The sequence below is a fragment of the Zonotrichia albicollis genome, chromosome 1 (genome assembly GCF_047830755.1).
Source record: "Zonotrichia albicollis isolate bZonAlb1 chromosome 1, bZonAlb1.hap1, whole genome shotgun sequence".
Lineage (NCBI taxonomy): Eukaryota > Metazoa > Chordata > Aves > Passeriformes > Passerellidae > Zonotrichia > Zonotrichia albicollis.
This window is the reverse complement of record NC_133819.1, coordinates 40,275,506-40,290,215: the sequence shown is the minus strand read 5'-3', so window position 1 is coordinate 40,290,215 and position 14,710 is coordinate 40,275,506. Positions and strand designations below refer to the sequence as shown.

Here is a 14,710-nt window from a genome sequence, read left to right as displayed (position 1 = left end):
GGGGGTGTCTTGGGTGCCTGCCAAGTGCTCTGAAGAGGACAGATAGGCCCCTGTGCTGTGTTTTCTTACACTGATTAGAATCCAGGGCTGCCTCCAGTTAACCTCAGTAGGAAGGAGAGTTTATGGCTGAGATAAAACCAAAACCAAAAGTAATTCAGTGGTATGAGTTTGTCATGTCATGGTACTCATTCTTTCATTTAAACTTTAAATAAAAGATGTAAATGCAATTCAAGTACAGGATATGCACAAGATACTAAGAAAATGAAAGGTGTGAAACCAAGAATTCAAAGCTAGGGAACATCACATGAAATAAGGCCTGAGGTCTATTATAGAGGAAGCTGATGCATGATCCAAGGGTCAATTCCTGCTGGCTTTCCACAGGTTGAAAATAGAGCAGATTTTCATAGTGGGACAGAAGAACAGTCACTGTCATTAGAAACACAATCTAATTTAAATTTCCTCCTTTTAAAAATACATACAGCAAAACAACTTATTAGGAAAATTTTGGTTTTCCAAAACGCTTGAGATAAGAAGCTGAGAACACGTGTAGGACACTGTTCCACATAAGCTGTTTCAAGGTGGTTACTTTTAGAGCTGAGTGCCATTTAAGTTTGCCTTACAAGGCAGAATGCTGCACATCTTTTCAGTTTGTCCCTCACAAGTCCAGTCCTGCACCCAATCTACTGCAGCAACATTATTAATGATTATTCCAGTAACAGGCACAGAATAAAGGGCAATGACTGATCTGCAGAATTAAGTCCTTCATATACATGTGTCAGAGTTGCCTCCCTGAACAGAGGAACACTGTGGTGAAGCAGTATTAAAATAAACAAGTAAAATGTTGCCTCTTCTAATGGATAAGTATCAAATCCTATTCCTTACTCAGAAAATTACTTTTTTAAATTTAATCAGAGCATTAAAGTTACCAAGTGTAAGTGCAGCCTTTCATTGCTTTTAAACAATTTCATTTTATTTCAGAATGTTTGGATGATACTCCAAGATAGTTTCTAAAACTTTCTATTAGTATCACCAAGTGAAGCCATAAGTGAAGTCATTTAAGCAATTACAATTAATTTTTTAATAATTTAATTAATTAACTACAATTAAGCAGCTTCAAGTATCAGTACACAAAAGAATGTTTGTATGCTCTTTTTAAATTGGGGACCTGCTTAGTTCCTGCAAAGTGATCTGCATCTTCTGTGCCTGGTTTCGTTCTTTTCTCACCTCTACCTGGGATAATTTTGCAAGTGTGGTCACTCTCTGACTCCTGAAGCATGGCAGCTCATTCCCTGTTCTCAAGGAAGGTCTGGATGAGATTACTGTCTCCCCTAGAGCTGAAATGGACAGTCAGGGCCACACACAAGCACAAGGCATCCATCCATCCTTTCTGACACTGTAGGCTTGAAAGTGAGTCACAGTGTAGACTTAAAAATGAGTTACAGTGCAGGCACAAGTACTGCCAGGCTCTCATCTGACAACATCTTGATGAAAAGGGTAATTCACATTGAGTAATTCTCCACATTTGCCACCCTCCTCTTCTAGTAAGGGCATCTTCATACAGTCAGCTTCAGGTGATGACTAACAGACCACCTTCAGTGTACACCCGATCTGTGACCAGTTAATACAACTTAAATTATTCACCCTTACGTTTTTATGGAGCCTGGCTCATGCAGCTAGATATAGGCTTTAAATTCCAAATGGACATGCTGGAATTATAAACTCCAAATTGTACACTGGTAACAAAATCTCAAGTCTAGATAGGGGAACACACCTTTGCCACCTCTCTTGCAAGCTGTGACAGCATGCTCCAGATCTTTAATTATGAAAAGTTTTAAAGTTGACTCTTAATTTCAGACATTATTTTATTCTCCATTAATCTCATTTTGTGTATTTCAGTTAAAACTCCACATAGAGTGGTGCAGACAATTTAAGTCTGTTTAAATCAAGTGAAATCTATATTGCATATAAAAAAAGTTCATTTTAAGTTTTAATCACACATTCTGAGTAAACTTCTGTCTTTTTTTCTTAATTCCAGTTGCTCTGTACTCTTCTCTTTGCTTCAAATATTCTGCTTTGCATTCTTCATAGAATGATGGATCAGAATAGCTACAAGACAGAAAACACACATTGTTTTTCATCTTGGAATATTGAACAGATATTGCACGAGTACCACTCATAACTGATCTTCCTTCCACACCCCAAGAAAACTTGTCTGCCTTTAACAGTAAAATAACTCTCCTTTTCAAGCCTCTGTGGTGAAGCCATCAAGAGGAAAGGCAGAAAAAAGGGAAACACATTTGGTATTTAAGTTCAGCTGAAGAATTCACTTGCAGTTCTCCTCCTCAGCACAGGAACCTGCTGGAGATGACTTATTTTTTAATGCATCCAAGTAACTACTGGGAATAGGTTCAAGTGTATGTCTTTAGAGTAGATATAATGGTCCTTGATCATTATATTAAATTCCTTTCTCTCATAATTTTTTGAAGTATAATTATTCAATACTATAAACCTTTTTTTTGTCAGAAGCATTTTGTTTAATTTTATGTTTTTTAAAAGGTGAAGGAACAGACAAATAAAACCAAGTAACTCCAGCAAGTTCTGACTGCAGCTAGGCCTAAATTTTTGCCTGACTGCAGATGTTTTTTTCATCAGTTCCTAAATACTTGAGAGTAACTGCCACTAGTTCAAAGGCATTTATTTTTAATGTCAATCACTGGTTTAAGAGAGCAGGACACGGCAAAAATCAAACCAATTTCCTTTTTCCCCCAGTCAAACTAAAAAACTTCGCAGCCCTCACCCTGGGAAATTCAAGAATCTAACACTTCAGCCTAATGGCACTGGGGGTAAATTAGGACTTCCAAAAAAGATGTTTCAATCCACCATGGCATTGAGTTGACCTCTCATATATAACAATTTCCCATTGCTCCTGCAACTGCTGTTCACAACAGCAGAACAGTCTCAAGACAGACTAAATCTTAAAAAACAGAAGCAAAATGAAAACCAACTTTTACTGTCTTACTAACAGACTACGAAGAAGCTTCACTGTGCACCCCTATCCCCACATCTGTGATGTACCAGAGCAAATAAAGGGCTGCAGGTCCTCTGGGCTGAAATCTGTCCCCAGGTGAATCAAGAAGAGAGGCTCTGTAGCCATAGATTCATAAAAGTCTTGTCAGTTAGGGCCCTGACCAGCACGGCTTTAATAAAGCAAAGATACCATTTTCAGAAAATACATCCAAGTCCCTAAGCTAGGCTAAGTCCCTAAGCCTGCAGAGCCCTTTTCAGAATAGTTCACATTTCTAGATTAGTACAGGCCATGCACAAAAACCCAGCAAAAACTCAGGAGGGACTTACTAGCCAACCAGACAGTCCTTCAGTGCTGCGTTCTCCTGCCGACACTTCACCACCATCAGAACACCAGTTTCTTGACAGCATTTAGTAAATGCTGGGGAAAAAAAACAACACAAACTAAATTAAAGTTAGAAAAATGACAATAGGTGAAAAAACTCTATGTGTAGGAAGTAGCAGACCAGATCTGATTTATTATTAATATAACCATAGTTGGCCCAGATTCTCATACTGTTTGCAAGGTCTTTGTCACTTGTTTAGCAACAACACTTTAACTGGGATTCTCCCCTCATCATGTAGCACATTCACACACATATTGCTGTTGCTAATACCATTTCTGGAGTTATTCTTGCAGCAAATCCATGATGCTTGTGCCTGCTTTTCACATGCTCTACTCAGGGCTACCACTTAGATCTCTGGCATTTAAGAACAATGAAGTTGCTTGATGAAGTGAAAGTACCTGGTCTGTTTTTAGGACCTTAAGACTTAAAAACAAGTCAGTGAGATACTAAAAGAGAACAGCAAAGTCATGGCTAAGGACATGGGATTTATCTGTGAGTAACTAAAATTATGCCTCATTGTTACCAGCACCCTGTACAGATGTTTCACTGAATAATAACCTTAGATAAGAATTGGCTGCTTTTTCTATCAGGAGATTTCAAGCTGTTCTAAGAGATAATCAGCTACATTTAGCAGATGGAAAAGAGAGAAAGAGAGAAAAAAAGAAAGCCATGTGTCCACAATCAACAGGAGCCAGATCAAGACAAAGTTCACCCCTACCACATCCCCTTCTGGAATTCCATCCATTTCTCCTCCTCTAAGGTCCTCCTGGTAGTGATTTAATATCCAGCAAATTTAGGGAATACAAAAATTATTTTCCTGCACAATTTACAGCTAATCTAGTAACATCAACATGTAATGGTACTACATCACACAACAGCTAACTCATGTTACCTATGCTCAGTGTATAGGTACATCAAGACTTAAATAAACAAGAAAGAAGAGATTTGTGTCTATAAAGGCAGCACTCCTGTCCTTTGCTCATAGCAGATACCTGCTGAAATGGGCATTAAGCAATTGTGGACCTCAGTGGAACAAAATCCACCCTTTAGGAGCCTGAACACTACTGGCACTTTGAGAAAGTGATCCAACAGCTGCAAGCAATCCCTAGGTGAGATTAATCTGCTTCTCCACAGCTATTATTAATTAGGCTTTCACTATAATAATTGACAAGACAAGGTAGTGTTTGCCTAAAGTGTTGATGAAAGATTTCAGGGTTCTTATACTGTGAAACTTCACAAAGAACTGACTTCTTTCTTACTTCAAACATATTATTTATTGATGAACACTTAAAAACCTCCAACACAGCACCCAGCATTACACACTGGCAACTCCACCACACCCTACGTGAAAACCAGATGAAAGTGTGCAGAAAATGGGTTTAAGTTAACCAGTTATTACCAGCTGGGAAGACACTGTAGCCTGTGCTCAAAGGTATTTATTAACAACCACACCCAGTTTCTAAGATCAATGTGGTTTAGACTTTAAAGTCACCCAAATGCACAAGCACAACTTTTAGGAAATACCTGGGCAGCTCAAGTTTACTAAGCAGTTGAAGCTCAGAACAAGGCCAATGTTTCATTAGGTTATCAGAATATTTCTTTGGTTTTCAAGGGTGAATCTGTCATTTTTTCCATTCTTTCCTGGACTATTTATATTGACTATTCCTACATCAGCATCTCAGAAAAATCATACCTATTAGTACATTTCTAAAAATTACCCTTGGTTTTTGTGGGAAAAACATCCAAAGCTTTTGAAAGCTTTTGGTCTGTCTAATTTGATTTATACTCTCTACAGGCACTTCTTTAAGTGCTGTGCTGAGGTTTTGGGTTGGGGTTTTTTTTTGTAGTAGTAATCATTTCTTCTGGAAGCTGTGAAGTAAAAAACCACTGAAGACAACAGGAGGTCCCTCTCACTTGTTAACTCACCAGTCTTGATTGGTTAAAGGCGTGATGTCCCAGTGAACAAAAAAAGCCTGAACTGCAATTGCCAGCATTCCCTGGCTTCAGAAGGCCCTGCCTGTGGTACATGGCCAGGCACTGTTGCAAAGTGATAAAACTGCTTCCAGCTGTTTAGCTTTAACATTACTGATGCTTAACAACAGAGAGGAAGAAAGAAGGTTAAAGCATATTAGGCATCCTTATATGAGCACACAAAACTTGATTATCCATCTCTTCTGTTTGGCAGTCATGTAAGGAATGCAAGACAGGTTTAGTTATGGACACATACCAGAAACCTTCAGGAGTCTGGAGAATTTTTTTTTTTTTTTTTAATTGTGCTTTGTCTTGCTCACAGAGGAGCAAGTACCAATCTCTTCACTCTCCTAACCAGTGACAGGACTCAAGGAAGCTGGGTCAGGGCTAGTTTAGGTTTGCTACCAGGAAAAGATATCCACTCAAAGGGCGGCTGGGCACATGAACAGGCTCCCCAAGAAATGGTCACACCAAACGTGTCTGAGTTCAGGAAGCATTTCAACAATGCTCTCAGGCACATGGTGGGATGGGGGTGTTCTGCGTAGGGCCAGGAGTTGGACTTGATGATCCTGATGGGTCCTTTCCAACACAGCTTATTCCATGATCCTGTGACTCTTCCATGAAATGCAATGTGTCAGTGCTGAGCAGCACACACAGTGCAGCACACACTACTCATTTGCAGAATAACATCACAAACAGTGCTCAATAGCTGCAGGTATCTCAAACCAAGAATTTACCTCCATGTCTGACAAGCCTTAGTCGTTCCTCACTCAGGCAATATCTGCACTGTTGACCAACCTTTCAGGATGCATAGCAAGACACAGCAAAAGGAGCAGATACACAGCATCTAGTTACAAACCTATTGTAATTTGACACTTTAGCAGCTATGAGGGGTAATCAGAATACCAAAGAATCCAAACAAACCTTCCTCCTGATACACTGCACATCATAGAAAGAACAAAATTGATCTTTTCATAATCTTGCGTATGGTACTATCTTTATGATTTCAGGAAAGCTTTCCATGACTTTAGAAGTTCATGGGCTGATACATTTTCTTTCTTCCTGCAAGCAGCAAGCTACCAAAACAAAACCTCAAGCAACAGCAAAACAAGAGGTAAATTTGAGTAAGTCTGTAAATTCCTTGCAAACTGTAACACAAAGGAAAGTAATTTTTCAAACAATAAAAGCTATTCCCAATATTTCCAGATACCAGGGAAATAAACTGAGGAAGAGAGCTCAACACCACAGAAGTGAAAATGCCTTATAAGCAAGGGGGAAAAGGCTTGCCCTCCATCAAATCCACCCTTTGCCAAGGCTTTTCTAGGACAGCTACATATGTCCATCACTGAATGCTCTGTGCACAGGCAAGGACAGATCCACTACTGCGTCAGCAAGCTGCAGGTGCCTACCAGTTACCACGGAAACTGGCTACAGACCCCCCTTTCACCTGCAGCAGTCATGGTTCATGACATCAGATCTGACATAGGTCACCCCACAGGCTCCTCTCTGTGCCACAGGCTCTGTCTAAGGGCATGCACACAGAGCAAAGATCTCTTCTCGAGGCTACAGCTCAGAGACTTCACTGAACAGCTTAGCACTGATTTGAGGCCGGATTTCTTCTTTTTCTCTCATGAAGAAAGCTTCGCATTTCTGTTGCAAGCCAAATCCAAAATAAGTTTTGGTTGCAGTTGAGAGAATTTTAAGTCTCATTACATTCTGGCCATTACAGCCACATAGAGAGATTTTAACTGCTAAAACAAGCCTGCAATTTAGTACCTTTTCTAAATCAACCAAGTACATAAGGGCAAAACGTATCTTTGCCAAGACAGAGGTCTGCTGTCAACTGAACAAGAGCTGAAGAGCCATGTCTGAATAGAGAGCAATTCAGTTTTGCCAGTTCTCACCTGCTCACTATGGCATGCTGGCATGTGCCAGGGATCTGCCTATGATGGAAGAGCACATTTTCAGGGAGAGACAGGAGGGCTTTTTGGCTGAGGCCAGAGATGAGCGAGTCCTTCCAAGGACTGACTCCTCAGCAGGGAGCATCTCCAGCCCTGAGCAGCTCAGAGAGTTTGGTCCTGCGGCACTGCCCTGGATCCACGAACCGGATCTCACTGGGTCTTCCTGTCCCAACTTACCCACCTGAGAAAGCACGACACAAAGAACTAGGAGAAATTAGATCCTGATATATGTAAAGTCACAGAACAGCAAAAAAAGTAGCTTTCTAAGGCTTTCTTAATTTATCTAAAAAGCTGGACAGACATGCATTTTTTTAATAAAAATCCCATTCCAAGTCTTTCTGTAATTCCCTTCAGATACAGAATTATACAAATTATGTTGGAGGCATGAAGAATTAGCTTTGAGTGCCTAACTTAGTACATTTGATGGTTGATTAAAAACTTCTTTAAGTTACAGAGCACTCTTTTTATTAAGGTTTCTTTGACAATTAGCTAGGTTGGCACAGTAAAGAAAACATTGTTTACAAAGATCTTTACAGTCCACACTAATCTGTGCTGAAAAAAAACAGTATCTAAGAAGAATGTTTTTCTTTAGTATTTCTAATTGCTTTTTCCCCAACTCTGTTTTATGACTTTATGACAAGATAATATGAGAAGCAGATGGAAACTGAAGTGAAGCTGGCTAACAGTTCACTTATCACAGAGTAAAGATTGGACAGTAAAGATTATTTCCCTTTAGTGTGTATTAGAGTATTCAAGCAGTCAGTCAGGTATATGCAATACACACTAAAGTATTTGAAAAGATCATATACATTAACAGAAAGCTACAACAAAGTTGGTGGGGGTCCACCAACAGATGTCCTGGGACATACAAGTCCTAATTTTAAAAAAGGAGATAAAAAGCCAGGGTCCTGTCCATTTTAGCTGTAGAACATATTGATAGGTTCAATAAATATTTTCTTTCTATGACAAAAATATAAAACTTGTAGGATTTTGAGTCAAAGGGACAAACCAACATCTGGCATAAGACACAGGCACAGCTCTACAGAATAAAGATGATGATTTTCTTCCACACCATTAAACCAGCCAAGGTTAAATTTAACACTGTTAATCGCAGTGTCTGCAGGACTACAAACAGTGGACAACAAAAACAAGGCCACATATTTATGATGAAAGTGATCTTTATGTACCCTACAACACCATCCCTCACCCAAACAGAATTCAGCAGGTTTCTTCACTGTGCTGCATTCAAAATGAAATGGTGGAATAGGTGTGTTGGACTGCTGAAGTTTCAGTTATGTGTACATAAAGGAAAGACTTCATAAAAAATAACCATGCTACGTCCTGCCACAAGCTTAAAAACGAACTGAAAGTTCTGGTTTTTTTTGCAATTCAATAAAGAGGAACAACCAGCATCAGACTGTATTTGTAGAAGATTTCTAAAGGATTTTTTCTCTTTACTTAAAATATTTTAAAATATTAAGATAGTTAATTATTTCTTCCTCCAAACATCAAAATCTTCCCATGTGCAAAGTAAGAGAAGAATAAAAAGTGGGACTTATACCCAGACAAGCAGCAGCATGGAAACCGTGTTGATATAACAGCAAGGAATCATCCTCATTACCTTCAGTGTTTGAACTGTTCGTAGCATGAAGGCTATTTCTGAAAGTTCATTTTTTTGCAGATTCAGATTATAAAAATACTTGTCACCTTCGTATTGCCTCATATTGTGAAGTGTTGTACATTTCATATCATGTTGGAAGCATAGTTTTATCAATTATAATTGTGCATCTATTTTGCAGGTATGCTTGTACACAAAATAAATGAAATATTCCCCATTATCAAGATAAATTGATCCTCTCAGGTCTGGCTCTCGTTTATTTAAAGACTTTACAATTTTACTACTTAAGAGAAAGTCCTACAGAGGTGTTATCTCACCATTTATATTTTCTCAACACTTATGATACTGCTATCACACTCTTAAAATAAGAAAAAAAAACAAACCAGCTTGCATCATGATCCAGACCAGACTTATTCTGGGGTAGGTTTTTTCCCTCTACACAAAAAAAAAAAAAAAAAAAAAAAAAAGAAAAAAATTAGTTTTGTCTTTTTGTCTGGTGTTTGGGTCATTCCTTGGGTCATTCCTTTCCCCACTGAGTGGGGAAAGATGCCCAAATAATAATGGGGATTTGGGGGTGATAGTAGAAGGAGGAGGAAACAGCTCCCATTAAAATCTAAACAAAGGCAAAATTTTAAAACCTATGTTTGCAAAATGTGTATAAAAACATTAAATGATCCAAAACATTACCAGCAACATTTTTAAGGGTAGCTATTATGCTTTTAAATTTTGTATTAAATTATGATTCATTAGCTTGTTACTCTGAAGATGACTCAGTATGCACAGAACAGATTACTGGTGCATTTAATGAGCCAGAGGAAGTAGCAGCATGAACATGGAGAGATTGTTTCACATTGTAGAGTATGAGCTATTTGATATTTCCAACACAGTACAAAAGAAAGCTTCTCTGTAGATTGCTCATGGTTCAGTTAACATCACTGAATATCTAATACCTCCAACTCAATTAATTCTCACCTGATTAAGATCAGTCTGATATTCAAACTAAATCATCTCTCCAGTCAAGTAGAAATCAATATTTCTGATTTTACTTTTAAATTACAGCAACAAATAAAATACATGCATTGTCGGTATGCTAGGAGTAGCTTTCCTATTCTAGCCTTCTATGGCATGCATATCACAGCTGATTAAAGAATTATTCTAATTTGAGCAACAACATATATAAGGCAGATTAATTTGAATAGAAGGAGATAGCATGAAATAATTACATGCATCTTATATAGGGCAAAGAGAAAATTGACATAAAATAACCTTGATTTTTTCAAGTGAACCTCTGTTATCAGATCAAATACTTTGTCTCTGCAAATATTCATTTGCTATAACATAAAAATCATATGCTTTCCATTTTCCTGCTCATCACCAGCCCCCCAAAATCTGCTCCATTTCAGCTTTTTTAGCTGCAGGCATCTATCCTAGGAGAGATGATCAATAAACACTAGCACACAATAAAGGACTGCAGAGCAGAGAATCCCAGGAATTCAAGAATTTGAAGGAAGGGATATTCATCCTCCTGGCCAACCTTTACCAAGGCACTCTCAGCTTTATCTGAAAGTACAGAGTGCAAACAGAGGATCCCCCAGCAGACCACAGCATCTCTGGCACTCCAAAATAAAACGCAGAAACCTCCCTCATCTTGTGACTGAAGTGAACATACAGCAGGAGAGAAACATAGGAAGGCAAACAACACAACTGTGATCTGCAGAGGAAGAATGTTTCAAAAAAACCCCTAGAAACTGCTTGCCTAAACACAATGCCTTGGGTTAAGGAAAGCATCTTACCAATATCCTAGAAATAAATCTGAAGACTTTGCCTTAGGGGACATTGAGAGATGAGAACATAACATACTGGATCAAAGGGCCTATTTGTCCTGTACACCATCTTTCTCAGAAGGCTGTAATAGCTGCTTTAAAGAAATGTGTCAGAAAGGATACATTATGGAAAAACATCTCAAATGAAGTTTCTTCCTAATCCCTATCAACTGTAAGTCTGGCTTATATCTTGAACCATAAAGTTCTCACATGCCTTTCAAAACCCTTAGGGTGCCTTACACGGTGAGTCTAAATGGACAAGCATCCAAACAAAGAGGATGAAAGAGGGGAAAAACTTCCTGAAACCAGAAAGGTATATACTAGCTTGGATTCCTTGAAAATCTCTCTGCCCTGGCCCCACAAGTCCTGCTAAACTCCCAACTACTGCAATTGTAGCTATTTGTTTCATACTATGCGTGCTTTTTTCATTAGCAGGTTTTCAAAATCCTGCGGCAAAAATTAATTTGCCTCAAAGTATCTCTCAGCTGGATACAGAAACAGGCCAGAGCAGTAGGGAGCAAAGGCACTCTACCCAGATCAAAAACGTTTGAGAGTTGGTTGGGTTTTTTTCCAGTACATCCAGTTACTCCCTCTGTAAACTCCACCTACCTACTTAGGAACAAGAGTCTCCAAAGTTCTCAGGTCCTACATCCATTGATATTACAAGGATCTAGGTTTGGTCAACTGCTTACAATGGGCTTTTAAAATCAATATAGGAAATTAATGGCCTATTTAAACATTCTGTTTCAAAAATTATCAATATATATATATATATAGGGGTTTTTTTAAAAACCACAATACCACAGCAGTTCTGAAAACAGATGTAAGGCACATAGGGATCCTCCAACATCAGTTAATTCAAAACTCACTGCTTAGCTGCTAATCTTTTTCTTACAGAAATATTAGCAGGGTTTCTCTTGTTTTCAAAGCCAACAATCATTAAAGACAGAATTTGTGGGGGAAAAAAAGAGGATCTTAAGAAACTACCATCAAGGAATGATGAGCACATTCATGGAAGCCATGAACCATGAAGATACAGCCCCATTCCCATGTGATGCAGAGGCTTGTGCTGGAGGAGCCTCTCTCACCAGACTCACTACACTTGTCCTTCAGTTCAACACTTGCCACCATTCAGACTGAGAATTGTGGATGTTTCCAAGAGGCATAACCAGAAACTTCAAGCAACAGCAGAGAAGCCCTTCTGTCGTCCCAAATAACTCACACTTATCCACAGTGGATCATTGGATCTTTTCTTTCCAATTTTATAATAAGCACCAAGAAACAGAGAATGGAACTGAAAAGCAACGTTTAAGAAAGAGAATAATTGTTTTAAGAAAAACACATTAAACAAACTGAGGAACACAGCCAAACACAGCAATTCAAGCCAACCCAATCAGTTCAACTAACAAAACCCAGACAAATACCTAAAAGTATTAACAATAATATGCTAGATTAAAGTAATTAAGTATTTTTTTTAAAAAAAGAGTTCTGAAAATAACATACACATGCAATCTCAGGATACTTTAAGGAGCATTTAGTTCTGCCATTAGGACAAGGGCAGGTCAGCTCTGCTTATTCTATGTCCTGCATGTATGAGATCTGACCAAAATGTCTTCTTGGGGACAAGAGCTGGAAAGACTAAAATTGGTTTTCAGTTTCATATGAATACTGAAACTTGACTAGGAAAAGTGTTTCCCTAAGAGTCAGAGAGTCAGAAAAGAACATATACCTTAAAACATCAGGCAGTGCTTTCCTGACTATTGCTAAATGATGAAATACTGTGAAAGACAGAATTCATTAGCAATATATGTTTAGTCACTAGAATTTCAACAGAACTTGGACTGTAACAGCAAAAGGAGCTTTGGCAGAGATGATAAAAGAGAAATGTCTGCTTGTTAGTTTTGGTGCCATAAACCTGATCTGATCTTCCTTCCTGGATGCACAGACTTGTCAGCATTTTCTGTATACATGAGTATACACACCTACCTACATATGTGTGTGCACACATTGTGCCCCCAACACACAGGAATCCAGTACACTGTCATATTTTTAAGTAAATTCCAGCAACCCAGCTCTGTAAGAGCTACAAGACAAGTCCTCCTGCTTCTGACTAAGCATGACAGGCAGAGCACAGCAGTACACAGGAGGGTTATGTCCTCAGAAGACACAGGGGAAATAGCAAGGGCATAACTATTATGCATAAAGCTTTACAGCAACTACTTTGTCAGTTAAGGCAGATTAAGCAGTTAAGTGCTCAAAGGTGACAATCTGCTGGGCTGTGCAGGCAGATTTTTCCAGAGAAGCAGACCTCCTTTCCTTCCTAGTGCAATTACAAAAATTGACCCTTTTAAGCAAAGCAAGCACATTGCTGTGAAGCATTTTATTTGGGTAAATCATGATTTGTCCACTAAAGAAACCTGCTTGAGGAATGCTCCTGTCAAGCACAAGCATCACCTTCTCTAAAAGGCTTCAGGTAATGCAAGCCCAGCAAGCACAGCCACCTGGTTAAACTGCACTGGTTTCAAACAACTGCCTTGATCTAATTTTCCTGCCACCCTGCAGTAAGTATCCCTGACATCAAGCGTTACCGTACCAGGCGCTGGAAGAGGCAGAACTGGAACAAATGCAAGTTCCCCCATGGCTACTGTCTGTCACTGCCTGCTTTTATACAAACAAGTGCATCCAGCTTGAGCTGCACAGAGCAGCCTCGCCTCTGCCTGTGCTCCCGCCTCCTTCGGGAGCTGCCGAGCCACTCGGGGACAGCCGAGAAGTTCGGATAACAGAGGATTTAAAGCAACAACACCCCTCCCTCTGTCCCACAGCGGCTGACTCTTCAGCTGAATTCTGAAGGCAAAATAGATCTATTTCTCAAAAACAGAGCTTCACGGAGTGCAAGAAGTAACACACAGTAATGTCCTTCTGCCACACGGTGGGGCATTTACATCATTCCTGAGGAGGCGTCTGCCCAGCTATTGCACCATGACACCAGCTCTCAGTTACACCGTGCTGTGCCAGGGACTCTTCCTTTCACCCTGCCCCTGTTCAGTTTAATGAACTTCCAAAACTACCTATTTAACTCAGAGCTCCAATACTGAAGGTTGGTGGTAGCAGTAATAGTAGTTCTCACTCCCCTGAATGAAACAAATTTTCTTCTAAAAAAAAAAAAAATAACCTGAAACTGGTTATAGGGCTCCAGCTGGAGGGTGAGATGGGGCTCACAGAATACGGTCAAAATCTCAGGTCTTTTGAGTCTATAGAATGTGCCCAATATATGGAACATAAAATATTTATATAGTTATTAAAAGAGAAAGTTACTTTCTCTCACAGGTCACACTTCATCCCCAACCACTGTTCCAACATCTCCAAAACGGTTATCATGTACTTACCCTACTTTGCAGTAAACGTCTTTTTTTCCCAAGTTGTTCCATTGGCTGGTGTGGAGGCAGGAATTCTTCACCATGGAAGAATTCCTGCCAATTGAGGTACTACTCAGTGCTAGTAAGGATGACAAAACCAAAGTGCAAATTTTCCAGGAAAAACAAATTCTGTTGTGTCCATATTCTGAAGTGAACAGTGAAGAGTAACTCGACTCCTGCAATTATGGCCACTGTGTGATAAAGTATGTAAACTTTCTTTTTCAAATAAAATTGCGTCATTGACTATGGAGGCATTTAGAATTTCAGACTACCCTACTCATTTCATGATTTTGAAGAAATTACTTTAAAGCATGAGGCAGGAAAGCACACTATCAAAACTCAGCAATATCTGGAAACTTGGTAGTAACTGTAAAATTTATCTTTCATCTTCTGTAAAATGTTTTAAATAAGGGACTGCAATAACCAGGTACATTTCTTCAGAAGAAAAGTTGTAATTTTGAGGACAATAAAATAAAATACTAGTAGAGAGGGAATTTACACACCAGTCTGA

The 14,710-nt window shown here is 39.1% G+C and overlaps 1 protein-coding gene across 1 annotated transcript in view; it reads right to left on the bottom strand.

Annotated features, from left to right (window-relative positions):
* Nucleotides 1-427: 427 nt before the first annotated feature.
* CMC1 (C-X9-C motif containing 1) overlaps nt 428-14,710 on the bottom strand; it is a 43,635-nt gene continuing 29,352 nt past the window's right edge. Inside the window, exons 3-4 of the mRNA XM_074538939.1 lie at nt 3,355-3,445; nt 428-2,106 (exon numbers count right to left, since the gene is read on the bottom strand). Of these exons, the coding sequence (XP_074395040.1) occupies nt 1,992-2,106; nt 3,355-3,445 (206 nt within the window). The 3' untranslated portion in view covers nt 428-1,991. The remainder of the gene's footprint in view (nt 2,107-3,354; nt 3,446-14,710) is intronic.